We start from the raw sequence: 13,537 nt of genomic DNA, 5'->3' as shown, positions 1-13,537 counted from the left end.
TTTTTACACGAATTTAGCTGAAAATCCTGGCTTCATCAGGCGCCAAATTCTGTTTAACAGGAAAAGCACGAGAAAGTTTGTTAGTTTCATGTAGGCCTTTAAGGCGTAGGCGGATGTTGGCCCTGGTCTGACGAACGAAATGCTATAGTTCCCGCGCACTGTTGTACGACACTGGACCCAGAAAGGGGCAGTCTTTGATACACCCATCCACAAGTTGAGGGGATGTCGAGTCACTTCAAGCATTTTGTGTTCTATTTTCAAAGTTTTTTTCAGTTCTTTTCCAAATTATTTTTTTATTTCATTTATTTATGAAAGATTGTTTGGATCTACACGAAAAGACGGTAGACCTTTTCGACGTGCGACCAAATATGTATTTGCACATATCTGGACAACAGCACGGCAGCGCCACAGACTTTCCAGGATTTCCTCTGTTGTAGCTGCTTTTGTTTTGTAGCGTGCATCCGGCTTTATTTAGCATGTTTTTACAAGTTACCAACCCAAACAGTTTCACTGAAATTTGGTTACAAGATTCGGAATTCTTTGCAAATACTACGTTTTTCAAAACAAAGCGCATAATATCTACAGTAGAACAAAACAGTAGAGGACTGGGCCATGGCCCACAGTTTGGGAACCAATGATCTAGACGCTAATAGAGCCTTTATTTTACCAACTATAGCCTTTTATTAATGCTGATAAGTTGATTTGCATAAATGTAGGTAGCATCATCCATTAAAAACAGTACAGGCAAGTTGAGACAACAGTTAGAACTTGAACTTTTTAATCGCCCTGGAAAAGAATTGTAAGAACTACTGTGGGTTACTTACTACTTACTAGGCTAAACACGAAAAAATCACGGAGGTCTGGCAACCCTAGTGTATGCATAAGAAAGTAATTGACGAAGGAAAAACGACAGACAAACTATAAACGTTACTATAGTGTGTGTTTTCCAGTGCGTTTAAAAGCCACAACCGTGAATAATCGCGTTTGTTTTGGGTACAGTTATGCCGATATTCCGATAAGTAGCGGCAATTTCCTGACTCGCAAGACCGCAGTAACCTTGTACTCACGAGTGACTAAAAAGACTGTAACTGTATTAAAGCGACTTTACGGTTCAATAGAAATTAGCCTACCTGCTGGCTTAATTACCTGTTGTTATGTGGTAAGTGCTGCCAGTTAGCCTAAGGAAGTCCTTTTCTTCTTGCCAATATTCCTAATAAACGGTTTGGTGGCATAAATTGAACGAAAATGTCTTTTAGGTTTTGTAGTGGGAAGATTTCGTTGTGCGCTGAAACATTAAAGCTTGTTATGTTGAGGGTTTTGTGGAGAATTGTTATGCTCGACAAACAACTGAAGGAAGGTGTTTATTGAAACCATGAAATAAGTGAGTTTGCAAGCGCTTTTCTGACGTTAACAGTTGGGCATACGAAGTTGTTATATTTTGTGCTAACAATAAATAGGTTTTGGTTGTGACAGGGTCCCTAAAACCCGTAAGGATGTCACGATCTGCGAACCAAGAAAAACCACAAAAAAATCATCATAATACAGAATGCAAATTTACAAAACAAAACTGAGTTAGTCTTATTCTGGTAAAATGGCTTTTAAGCTGCCAGGATTAAAATAACAAAGGAAAAAAGTCAGGTTTTCGTTGCAGTTGTACGGTTTGTGGTGAAGGTTATAGCAATCATTGCACAGGAGTAGGTTCAATGTGTGATAAAATCATTATTAACTGTGGCGCAAAGGAGAAAATGAACTCCATTGAAAGACAAAATCAGACAACGAAGCATAAAACAAAACTAAAACTGTGCGGAAAAAGAGTCAAAAAGAATGATCTGTTAACTATCCTTACTTTAACAGGTAGGCTTTAACAGTTTTTTTAGAATATGAATATGGAAATATAACTCGGCAAACTTTCTAATGTTGTATAAAGGTTACACGACTCCAAAATCTCAAATCGGCATGGCGGAGTCTTTCATAGCGTTTTTCGTGTAAACCAGGGGTTCTTAAACTGGGGGGCGTAAGGGGTTCGGAAGGGGGGCGCAGCACAACCTGCTGCAAAGTTTTCACTTGCAAACAATTATAAATGAATGCATAGGAATAATGTCGGCGCTGATTTCGAACATATTGTTTGGAAATTAAAGTAAACTCTTTATTACTGTGAAATGGATGTCCAGCCCACGAGGCGATTTTTATATGGACGCCAAGATATGGTCGTTCTAAAAATCCATTTAAAATCTGTTATATTCTATAGTTAGTCTAATCTTGCAAGCAATGCTTGTATATTACGTCACAAATAACAAAATAAGCCAATTGTTTGTGCACAATTAACACTTTGTGTCTTGTCTCTGATATGACAAAACTGGCTTTGGATCAATCCTGGGCGTTGCAATCCCATGAAAGTAGGTCCGGTAATATTAATTCTACATGTCGTGACAGTAAACTTTCGTAAGGAGTAGATTAATTTTTCAATGTAACAAAGTTATCAATACGATTTGGCAAACCAAACATTGGGTCCCGAGCCGGATGAAATGACCTCGCGGGCCGTAGTTTGGTGACCCCTGTGCTATATAGTCGGCGGTACATTTGTTATTTGTTCTTAATTTCGCATCAGAGATTACCTTGACTTTTAGAGCATCAACAATTTCTGGGCGATATATGCGTAATTTACAAGAATATTGGCAACGTGGCTCTGTGCGCACGATTAAAAAGCCTTCTTTTTCGCAACTTTTCAGTGTTGAAGTGTTTTTTTTCCAACGTTCTGAAGTAACTTGACAGTAGCTTAAAGCGGACTTACGATGTATGTTGTTTCCGAAAAACAAGACAAACATCATCGGTGCTAATATTTATTAAGGGGGGCGTGAGATTAAATACATAGTGTCAAGTGGGGCAAGGCCGCAAAAGTTTAAGAACCGCTGGTTTAAACACTTCCAACCTAATCCAAAACATGACCAAATTTACCAAGCCTTGTGAAACGACGTCGCAACAGAAACAGCAACCACAATATTTATTAAAAAAGACAATGAGCAGTAGCTTGTTTTAAATGAATTAATTAAAATGATTGACATGTATGTATACAAGTCAGTGCAAAGGCGCAGTTGGTTAAACCCTCCAAAAACGAGAAAATAAATAAAGGTACAGAACTATTTTTTCTACACTAAAGGCAAACCGTTGTAATTTCACACAATGGATTAATAAAATGATTGTTTCAAATTGCAGGCGTATTCCTTGGAATTGTGTTTGGGATCACATTACGTTATGCCAACCCGTCTGACAATGCAAAAATGCTAATTGCCTTTCCTGGTGAAATTCTACTTCGAATTTTAAAAATGCTTGTGATACCGTTTATATCTGTCAGCATTATCACAGGTACGTGAAAATAAACTAATGAGCTTAAATTAAACCATTTGTAGCTACATTTTTTAATATGACATTGTAACAAATTGATCAGTACTGCATGGTTTGTTTCCATTTCTTATAAGGTGTTGCTGAACTAATAAGAAACAATAATGGAAGAGTGGGTTTGCACATAATCATCTACTATATCTCGACCACAATATGCGCTGTTCTTATCGGCATTGCCATGGCTTGGGCGATTAAGCCAGGCTTACAAAATGCAACACAAGCAGTTGGAAAAAACAGCGTTACAACAACGAAGAATTTAGGTTATTCTGCACTTGATACTGTGTTGGACTTGATCCGGTAATTAAACAAGGAGTTAACTTCTTAAACATTTAATTTTATATTACATACTACTTTTTGTTGGTACAGTTAACATAAAGTGTAATTGTGGTATGTTCTAGATGTATAATTTTATGTGGTTTTCACGGTTTAACTCTATTGTGTTTTTTTAGCAATCTGTTTCCAAGAAATCTGATTGAAGCTTGGTTTCGCCTGGTATGGTTAATTACAATACTTGTTTTTTAATTGCTTCTTTTGACTTTTTATGCTGAGGTCTTTACAGGACGTAACCACTGCAACATTTGTGACTGTGGAACAAAAAAATGTATCTCAAAATGCAACAACAAAATTAGTGAAAACGTTGACAAGTACTGACGGATCAAATGCACTGGGTAAGCAGATAACATTTTACATTGCACTACCACCCCACACATGCTTTATGTACACATGCAGTTGTAGACCATGAATTACAGTTTACTTCGAAAATTGAAATCCCCCTTAATTGTCAGAAAAACTTGTGTCACAAATATCCTTTTGTGCATTTTGTGAGCGCTTAAAGCAATTACATATCCTATATGCAAAAATTTTCAAAAAGTTTTAAAATGGGTACATCACTATCCCTTTACACACAAAAAAACATGTTAATGAGAACGGCATTTAAAATGCGCAGATATGTAACCATATTCGGTAAATATATTCATGCCTTTGTTTACATTCAAAAGAAAATGTAATGTGCAATTACAACTGTCATAGCATTTGTCGCCCTTCATAGGAAATGATGTTATTCAGAGCCTAATGTTGACAAAACATTTCTATAAGCTACAATTTATTAATGCAGAGAACTATTATACTTTTCGCAAAAAGTATCGATCACGTCCGTAATTAAACTAATTTCCCCTACCTGTCTGTTATTTATAACGGCTTAACCTTGATTATTTAGGTCTTATAACGTTTTGTGTGATGTTGGGAATAACATTGGGGCGACGAAAATCCACGAAAACTCAAGTAGTTAGTCAGTTTTTCAACGAGTTGTTTGACCTTTTCATGGATGTCATCATAAGCATAATGTGGTAAGTTTTATGATTTGGTAAAAAAGCTTAAACAAACTTGCTTTGCTTACACACAAATAACTTGACCATTAAAAGTTCAAATTACAAGAAAGGTTGCAATTTTATAATAGGAAGCTGCATTTGATTTTGTTTACACTAACAACACAAGAAATAGAATTTATTCGCACTTTGAGCGAGAAAAATGAAAAACTCCAAAGATGCTTTGACTTTATCTTAATCTAGATATGACACGAATTAAGGGCCAGGCAAGTCGTTCGTTCCCCACGGCTAAAAGCTGTTTGTTATAACGGCGGTTTCGATTTAGATAACTTTGTGACGGTGTTTCATACAGGTTCGCGCCGATTGGAATTTGCAGCCTTATTGCGGGTAATTTGCTCCAAGTCGACAACATGATGTATACACTCACCACGCTCGGACTTTACATAGTAAGAGTTTTTAATTCATTTCTCACCACTTTTGACAAGTTTCATATAGGTTGACTTCTTCACGTTGTTTCATTTTTATTCTTCGAGGGCGGCCAACACATAAATGCGTACGTTTGTCTGTAAGTCCGTTGAATGTTTTTTTGAACCCACAAACTAGTAAACACAAAGAGATTTCCTCATTTTGACTAATTGATGGAAATAAATACTTTATTAAAGTCCCATGTTATGATTTTTTGCAGGTCACAACGTTTGTTGGAGCATTTATACACCTTGTGTCGGTATTGCCTTTAATTTATTGGGTTGTTACTCGAAAAAATCCATACAAGGTTTACGCGGGATGTCTGCAGGCCGTGCTAACAATGATCGGGACCACATCAAGGTAGTTGATAAAAACTGTTCGTACACGAGTTACCTGCGTTGAGCTTTTACCCACACATGCTTTCAAACGTTTAATACGAGAAGCAATGATACACGAACCTAAACAGCCCTATAACTTTTCCGAGACGACCAGTGATACTCTTAAACCTTTCCTGAGAAAATGTAATGGTGAAATCGTTGATCTGGCGCTTGCTTATTCGTAAAACGTCGGTCGTTGATTACATATCAAAAATCAGCAAGTTTTTGAGGTGCTCTATCTGCAACATGGCATAATAATTTGAAAGCTATTAAACCAGACACATCGTAACTGTCCTTATTATTCAAGCACGTAATATGTTTGTCAACAAATCCTATAGATACGAGGCAATGCCTTTTGAAAAGTTTTCTGTGTAACACCCAAAACATATTATAGTCCTTTTAGGGAACTAAACCTTGTTCTTATCTTCTTTACAGCGCTGCCACGTTACCCACCACCCTACGTTGTGCAGAAGAGAATCTCGGTATTAACAAACGGTTTACAAGAGTTATGTTACCGCTTGGTGCCACCATAAATATGGACGGCACCGCTTTGCTGCAAGGGATCGTGGCAATTACAATCGCACAAATGAACGGAGTAACCTTAACCGCCGGTCAAGTCATCACAATTTGGTAAATAAACAACTTCGTACTTTTTGTGTGCTTGAAAAGGATATTAACTTTTATCTCATTTGTATCTACATGTGTGCAATATGTTTATCTGAATTACACGTGCGTGGCAGAAGGAAAACATATTTTTTACACATTTGCAATTTTTAAATAGATTTTATCATTTTAACATGTTTTGGTCAAATTGGTAGTATAGTTTAGGGTCAGGCCTAATAGGCTAACAGACAAATATATTGTGTATCAATTATTCTCCTATAGTCTTACTGGATCCTTAGCATCGGCAGGAGCAGCAGCTATACCTGGTTCTGGCCTGGTTGTTGCTTTGTTTGTCATTCAATCTGTCGGATTACCAGCAGAAGGACTTGGGTTTTTCTACGCTGTAGATTGGATGCTGTGAGTAAAATAATTTGTTACTATATACACAGTTGCTTTGTAGTCTCTCGATGCAATAAGCCATACTCAACATTGCATTTATTCACACAAAAATAGTGTTTGTATGCTAATTCCGTTAAGTTTTGCAACACAAAAACGTATTATCGTTTAAATGTGTAAAAAAACATTTACTAGAAACATTACAACTAACCACTCTTCAAAAATAAACTTTGTGAGGTAAACAAGTTACAAATTTTACATTTTTTTACCAGCGAAAGATTGCGAGGTATTATAAACATCCTCGGTGACGTCATTGGTGTTTGCGTCATCGCACATCTCAACCGCGAAGACACACTGCCGAGCGAAACTGAGCTTTTGGATGTTGATAGAAACTAGGAAATCTGCTAAAGGAACATAAAAATAGATATACTCAATAATTTACAAATCTTTTTCTTGATGTATTGTATTGCCCATGAACAAAAGTTTATTGCAGTTAATTTGTGACTGGTACATCAAAAATATCACAAACTTTAAAATCACAGCATTTCTATCCTTGATAACCATATTAACAGGAAAATCTTTATCCACCATATACACCAGGATTTTATCGTGACAGTCATCTCCTTTTTCGTTTAACTGTAAAATTTTGCACATTTACTTTACCATAACTACTTTTCTTTAGGCGTGTACGGATGTAACATTATATTTGACATCGTGAAAAAGCAGGCACAGAAGGTGTTTGCAGAAATATCAACCTATTTTTTAAGTTACAGACAAATGAAATCCATTAAAAATGTAAACAAATCAAACCACCGACCTTTGTGTTGTCAATCAACAACATTTAGAACAAGAACAGCATCAGCCAAAACAGCTGAACTATCCAGTCGTGCTTCAAGCACTGATGACGAAAAGCGCGCGAAAATTTTTCCACTGTAACATGTGTGCGTTTAAGCGTGACTGCCCAAAGAAAAAATGAACTTTACTGTGAAAGAGCTATTTCTAAATTTGTCCAAAAGGTGGAACAATTGCGCCAATGAGGTAGCCTACAAGTAACAGTATAGTTGACTAGCAACTTAGGGTATTTTAATAAAATAAGTAGCTTGGTTGTTGGATTTTAGGCAAAAAAGCAGTGGTTATATTAAACATAGTGGTAATCTTTTGCTAAAGCCAAAACTAGGTTATATTTCGGCGTAGTAGATGGTACCGAAGCGATGATTAAACTAGACCATAGAAGGTGTCACTCTACTGTACATACATAAAGCTAAAACTTGATGAAAGGAATGTCATTCTACAGTTTGCTGATCTTTATGGACGGTAGGCCTACCAGATGTGTGACATGTAAATAACATGCATATGTTTAAAAGAAACCACTTTAAATGGTTGAGACAAAACAGCACCAGCACTAAATGGTTGAGACAAAACAGCACCAGTACGTATCTAAAATTCATAAACGGAAAAAAACGGCCAAAAAATAGATCTGTGCTTATACGTGATTTAAATTTACATGTGTTTTATGTAGGCTATATCCAGTGAGAATAATACCAGTGACATGAAAAGTTTTGTAATGTGTATGAGCTAAAACTTAGTTTTGTGTTAAATAATGGCCGTGAAGTGGCATTACGCATCATGTTATTTCAGGCTTGTTCGCCGCCATGTTATTTCAGGCTTATTTACTCCAGGCTCATATTTAATGGTAAAAAAACCCATTTGTAACTGTTGGTGATACTTGAGTAAAACAAATAGCTCTCTTATGTATCAAACACACGTGAACCAAGTTTGTGTGGTGAATGTGGCAAACAAGTTTGGTTCAATGTCACCTAATTATTTTGCATACAAGGAAAATACAATTAAGAGACCGAGACTCGATTACAATCTAAAACCGCTGTGTGGTAACCATTGAACTTTTAGCATCCTGCTATGTTTTAACGGAAAAAGATTAAACAGCTTTGATTTGTTTTTAGAATTTGAGCATTCAAGTCTACATACTAACATACAGTCAGCCAGGACACATGTAGTCAAACAATATCACAATTTTTCTTGATACTGCGAACATTTCTATTGTTGTGCCATGTAGTGTTTTCAGTTATTGCCACGTAAATGCAAAGTTTAAAACTTTATGCGGATCAAACCGCGTTATTAATTGGTGTTTTCCGCTAACAATCTTCTTCATCAGAAGTGCATCTGTGGAAGTTGACATAGAATTTAACATTAAGTTAATGTTCTTCTTATTTTCGTTTCGTTGTAGCACTATAACTTTCTAAATTAGGTAGTTTTTTGTGTTTGTGTCTCAATGGCAAATTGGGAAGTTGCTGTTGAGATTCAATGTACCGACGTTTGTAAAATGATGTGGTTTTGTTGGAATTTGTGGTAGGAAATTAAATTGGCCATATAGGAGTGGGCTTAGTGTGTAACAAAATCACAGTAGGCCTACATGTGAAGAAATCGTCTCTGAAAAGACAAAACCAAACAATGAGGAAAGAAACAGAACTTAGATTGTGTGGGAGAGAAATCAAGAAGGATAATCTATTGGCTGCGTTTATATTAACAGGTACTATGCGTAAAATAACATGAAATAAAGTCCTGTGTAGAGCTAACTTGCCTTACATTTTGGTACCTATAAGACGTAGGTAACATTCAGAAAGTCGCACACAAAATAGTGTCGCCATTTTACATAAAGTGAAGCTTTACAAAAACCTGTTTTAATTGCAGGCGTATTTCTGGGAATAACATTTGGTATTACATTGCGTTATGCCCAGCCATCTGACGATGCAAAAATGCTGATTGCCTTTCCTGGGGAAATTCTACTTCGAATATTAAAAATGCTTGTGATTCCACTTATATCTACCAGCATCGTTACAGGTGTGTTTCGATTTACCCAAGTAATCGCCTAAATGGGTAGTCACTTTTTAAATGGAAATTTCTATGGTATGAATTCAGTACCGGTTTAAAACTGACAAACACATTTTTTACTACAACCTTTTTACATTCCCTTTTACTGAACCATTTTACTGACCCTTTGAAGCCAAGCGAATGGTGTACGCATTTAATTTGTATGAATTTATTGATTTAAGGTGTCGCTGAACTGACGAGGAAGAAGAATGGACGGGTAGGTTTGCACATCATCGTCTACTACATCTCCACCACACTATGTGCCGTTCTTATCGGCATTGCCATGGTTTGGACGATTAAGCCAGGTTTACAAAAAGTGACCAACGCAGCGGCTGACAAACTCAGTTATGAAGGGGACAGAAATTTAAGCTTTTCAACGCTTGGTACTGTCCTAGATTTGATCAGGTAGTTAAACTGCTCATTGACCAAAACGTTTGTGTTAAACATTTCTGATTTTTAGGTTTCATCTAAATTTGTTTTTCTCAGAAATTTGTTTCCAAAAAATCTTGTTGAAGCATGGTTTCGTCTGGTAAGAGATTTGTTAAATAAAAAACGACTGTGCCTAATTATGGAGCTTTGATGTTTACAGGACATAACGACCACAACTGTTGTAACCGAGGAGCATAATAATTCATCTCAAAACGCAACAACCAAGTTAGTTAAAACCCTCAAAGTGTATTGAAGGTTCCAATGCATTGGGTAAGCTTTAACAATTTACGTTAAACAACAACTCACTGACAGTTGCTTGTTGAAATAAAATTTGCATCGAATTTCGAAATCCGAACAAGTTCCCGGAAAAGCAACATTATTAATGCGATGAAACATATGGCTTGCGCGTTTTGGTGTATCGGGATGCTAAAACTCATTGTAACTGTTTCCTGTTTCGTATATTGACACAACTGACAGTAATATTGGTATATTGACACAACCACTAAAAGCGTACTGTTTGCTACAAAATATATTCACCATGTACTTTATCAAGCTAATTTTGAATTACAGATCTGTAGTGTTATTTACAAATTTTCTCTAAAATTGTAAACGTATAGGACTCATAACGTTTTGTATCTTGTTGGGAATAACATTGGGCCAACGCGCATCTTCAAAAACGCAAATTGTCAGTGATTTTTTCGACGAACTTTTTTATCTTTTCATGGATGTGGTGACAAGTATTATGTGGTAAGTATCATTCACAACCTGCACTGATGATGACAAAGCGATTGTTGAAACGTCGGCATGATGTATTCTACATACACAATGGTTCTCTGGCAGTTAACTTCATGTGGGTGTTTTATAGGTTCGCACCGATTGGAATTTGTAGCCTTATTGCAGGTAATTTGCTTCAAGTCGACAACATATTTCATGCACTGGCAACTCTTGGACTTTATACCGTAAGCGTTTGTGGCAATTTTCACTGCGTTTTTGCTGCAATTGTTTTTTTTTCTTACTTCTTTTTTTAATATTTGCTTTTAAAATTGATTGCGATACAACACCACAACAGATTACATTAAGTCAAAATATTCATTTTAGACTTGTACTACCGTTAGTGCAGTGTTATTAACACAACACACTTTATAAGTATGCGGTTTATAATGGCGGTTCCATGAGTTATTTTGATAATTTAGTGACTCTTTTTTCTGTAACTTATTACAAAAATAGGCTTATAATTCATCAGGTGAAAAATAAAAATACTTTAATTTGCAGACAAATAAATTCTATTTTTGCTTGACAGATCACAAATGTTGTGGGATCATTAATTCACATCATACTACTGTTGCCATTTATTTATTGGGCTTTCACACGCAAAAATCCGTACAAAGTTTAAGCAGGATGTCTTCAGGCAGTGCTAACAATGATTGGGACCACATCTAGGTAAATTGACTTTTGTTGCATTTGGGAATACAAGGTTATGTTACTTCGTACTGTTTAAAACTACAACTGCTTCTTTTTAGTTTAAAGGAGTATTTTTAAGTCCAAACCTTTGAGGATTTACGATTTGTGCGTTTCATTCTTTCCAGATGTTGCTTGAGCTTTTTGAGGCCATATTTACATCATTTCAAACACATTTATGATTGAACTTTTTGTTAGGTAGCTTGTTTGACGTTGAGAGAAATAGAGCCGTGATTAAGTTTTTTTTACGTTATTTTAATCCAGGACACTTTGTACACTTGCATTAAGATTCGAATTTATAACCGACGCCATTCGGACGGTGACCAAATGAAAATGGCTGCACAGAATCAGCTAAGTTAAACTCGCAAACCACCCTACTTTTATCGCTTGTTGCCGTTGTTTTGACGCCTTTAGATAACACAGATGCAGATTACTTGTTGAAAACGTTGCCGAGATGAATTATTTGCTTAGACGTGAGGCCTTCAATGCATTTTTTTTGCATTTAGATTTAATAACCAAATGATGGTTTCCAAAAACACATTTTAAGTTATACATTAAGTCATATTGTTTCAGCGCTGCCACATTACCCACCACCCTACGTTGCGCAGAAGAACATCTCGGCATTGACAAACGATATACAAGAGTTATGTTACCGCTTGGTGCCACCATAAATATGGACGGCACCGCTTTGCTGCAAGGAATCGTGACAATTACAATTGCACAAATGAACGGAGTAACCTTAACCGTTGGTTAAGTCATCACAATATGGTAAAAGTGATTTGTAAAAACTGATCTGTTTGATTCATTATAGTTACACAGAGGCAGCTTCTACCAACTGGCCCATGTTGCTATGAGAAAAAATGCACATTTTAATACCCTTGAAAGGATTATTGTGTTCTTAAAAGCAATTTTAAAGTAAAAAGTTAGGAGTAAAAAAACAAGAAATTTACCAACCAACAAATTTTCTCACTTCGAAGTATTTTTATTGTACTTTAAATTATCACTATCTGATTTTTGCAAAAAAAGCTGTTGATCTTGTAACAGTATATTTTCCTAGTCTTACTGGATCCTTAGCTTCGGCTGGAGCAGCAGCTATACCTGGTACAGGCTTAGTTGTTGTTTTGTTTGTCCTTCAATCTGTCGGATTACCAGCGGAAGAAGTTGGATTGTTTTACGCTGTCGACTGGTTGCTGTAAGTACAATCGAGTAGCCTACAGCACGTGAAAAGTTAAATGTTACCACTTGTTTTTCAGCGAAAGACTAAGAGGCCCTATGAACATCCTTGGTGACGTCATTGGTGTTTGCATCATCGCACATCTGAACCGTTGTGACGCAATAACGAACGAACCAACCATCGAAAGTGTATAGAAATGTTTCAATATGCAGAAAGGAATGGTTTGGGAAATAACTTGTAATTCTTTTTTTTTGAATATGTGCATTGTTTTATTTTTTAACAGTTGTGGTACTGACAATTTAAAATACTACAGTAAAAAATGAATAATTTATATTAATGGGGAATGGGTGGCCTCAACATTCAAATCCAGCCACTATGCTTAAACCCAGTGGTAGGATTCAGCCGGTTCCCATCGGTTTTATAGAACCGTCTCACGTCTAACGAAAGGCTAAAAAATATTACGTTTGTGATAGAACTGACAAAAAAGAAAAGACTGACAAAACATTTGAATCCCACCAAAAAAACGTATTTAAATGTGCAACTTTGCGCAAGGAAGTAGTGTGAAATGAGGTTGTGTTTTTTTATAATGGCAATCAACAATATAAGCATTCTACTTCATGTTATGCTGTTCTACAATTTATTACATGAACGCGAAATTAACCTGTCAAGGCGCTGCTTATTTACGATCGATGGTGTCACAACAGAGAGGCGACGTCTAAAAATTGAAAATATTTTCAACTACCACGTCGTTGACCTTTACTCTTTTTGGTAATTATACGCATTTCGCTCCTTTTTAAGTTGCGTCAACAATAATTGCACGCTAACCCATTTTGCTTTATGCGTATGTGGCTTTGTGTAAAACGTTTTCACACCGGGTAACTAAATACGCAAGATGTAAAAACGTTGCAAAATTTTAATATTGCTCACAAATCAATCGCATGGCAAAGTGTTCGAGACAGCTTGGACCACCAACCTCGTGAAAACAAGGTTGCGCTTACCACTCTACCATCTTGGTAAATGTA

The 13,537-nt window shown here is 36.3% G+C and overlaps 2 protein-coding genes across 4 annotated transcripts; both read left to right on the top strand.

The window, feature by feature from the left end:
• The first annotated feature begins 532 nt into the window (after window positions 1-532).
• On the top strand, window positions 533-7,546 carry LOC145239415 (excitatory amino acid transporter 2-like). 3 transcript variants are annotated; one of them, XM_080102732.1, is made up of 12 exons: window positions 533-1,381; window positions 1,652-1,854; window positions 3,214-3,363; window positions 3,477-3,696; window positions 3,849-3,891; window positions 3,959-4,067; window positions 4,616-4,745; window positions 5,077-5,170; window positions 5,410-5,549; window positions 6,002-6,196; window positions 6,452-6,586; window positions 6,838-7,546. In XM_080102732.1, exons 2-12 carry the CDS (start codon window positions 1,704-1,706, stop codon window positions 6,959-6,961), a joined length of 1,491 nt encoding a protein of 496 aa, XP_079958858.1. In that variant the 5' UTR covers window positions 533-1,381; window positions 1,652-1,703; the 3' UTR covers window positions 6,962-7,546. The 3 variants fall into 3 exon arrangements, with proteins under 3 accessions (XP_079958858.1, XP_079958860.1, XP_079958859.1); XM_080102734.1 differs by lacking the exon at window positions 1,652-1,854; XM_080102733.1 differs by lacking the exon at window positions 533-1,381 and having other exon boundaries at window positions 1,436-1,854.
• A 1,389-nt stretch (window positions 7,547-8,935) lies between these two features.
• Window positions 8,936-12,444, top strand: LOC145239416 (excitatory amino acid transporter 2-like). Its single transcript, XM_080102735.1, has 10 exons — window positions 8,936-9,113; window positions 9,275-9,424; window positions 9,637-9,859; window positions 9,941-9,983; window positions 10,044-10,153; window positions 10,501-10,630; window positions 10,749-10,842; window positions 11,184-11,323; window positions 11,915-12,109; window positions 12,399-12,444. Exons 1-5 carry the CDS (start codon window positions 9,035-9,037, stop codon window positions 10,134-10,136), a joined length of 588 nt encoding a protein of 195 aa, XP_079958861.1. The 5' UTR covers window positions 8,936-9,034; the 3' UTR covers window positions 10,137-10,153; window positions 10,501-10,630; window positions 10,749-10,842; window positions 11,184-11,323; window positions 11,915-12,109; window positions 12,399-12,444.
• The last annotated feature ends 1,093 nt before the right edge of the window (window positions 12,445-13,537 follow it).

The sequence above is a fragment of the Phallusia mammillata genome, chromosome 7, assembly GCF_965637545.1.
Source record: "Phallusia mammillata chromosome 7, kaPhaMamm4.hap1.1, whole genome shotgun sequence".
Taxonomy (NCBI): Eukaryota; Metazoa; Chordata; class Ascidiacea; order Phlebobranchia; family Ascidiidae; genus Phallusia; species Phallusia mammillata.
The sequence above is the reverse complement of the archived record's forward strand: the minus strand, read 5'-3'. Positions and strand labels throughout refer to the sequence as shown.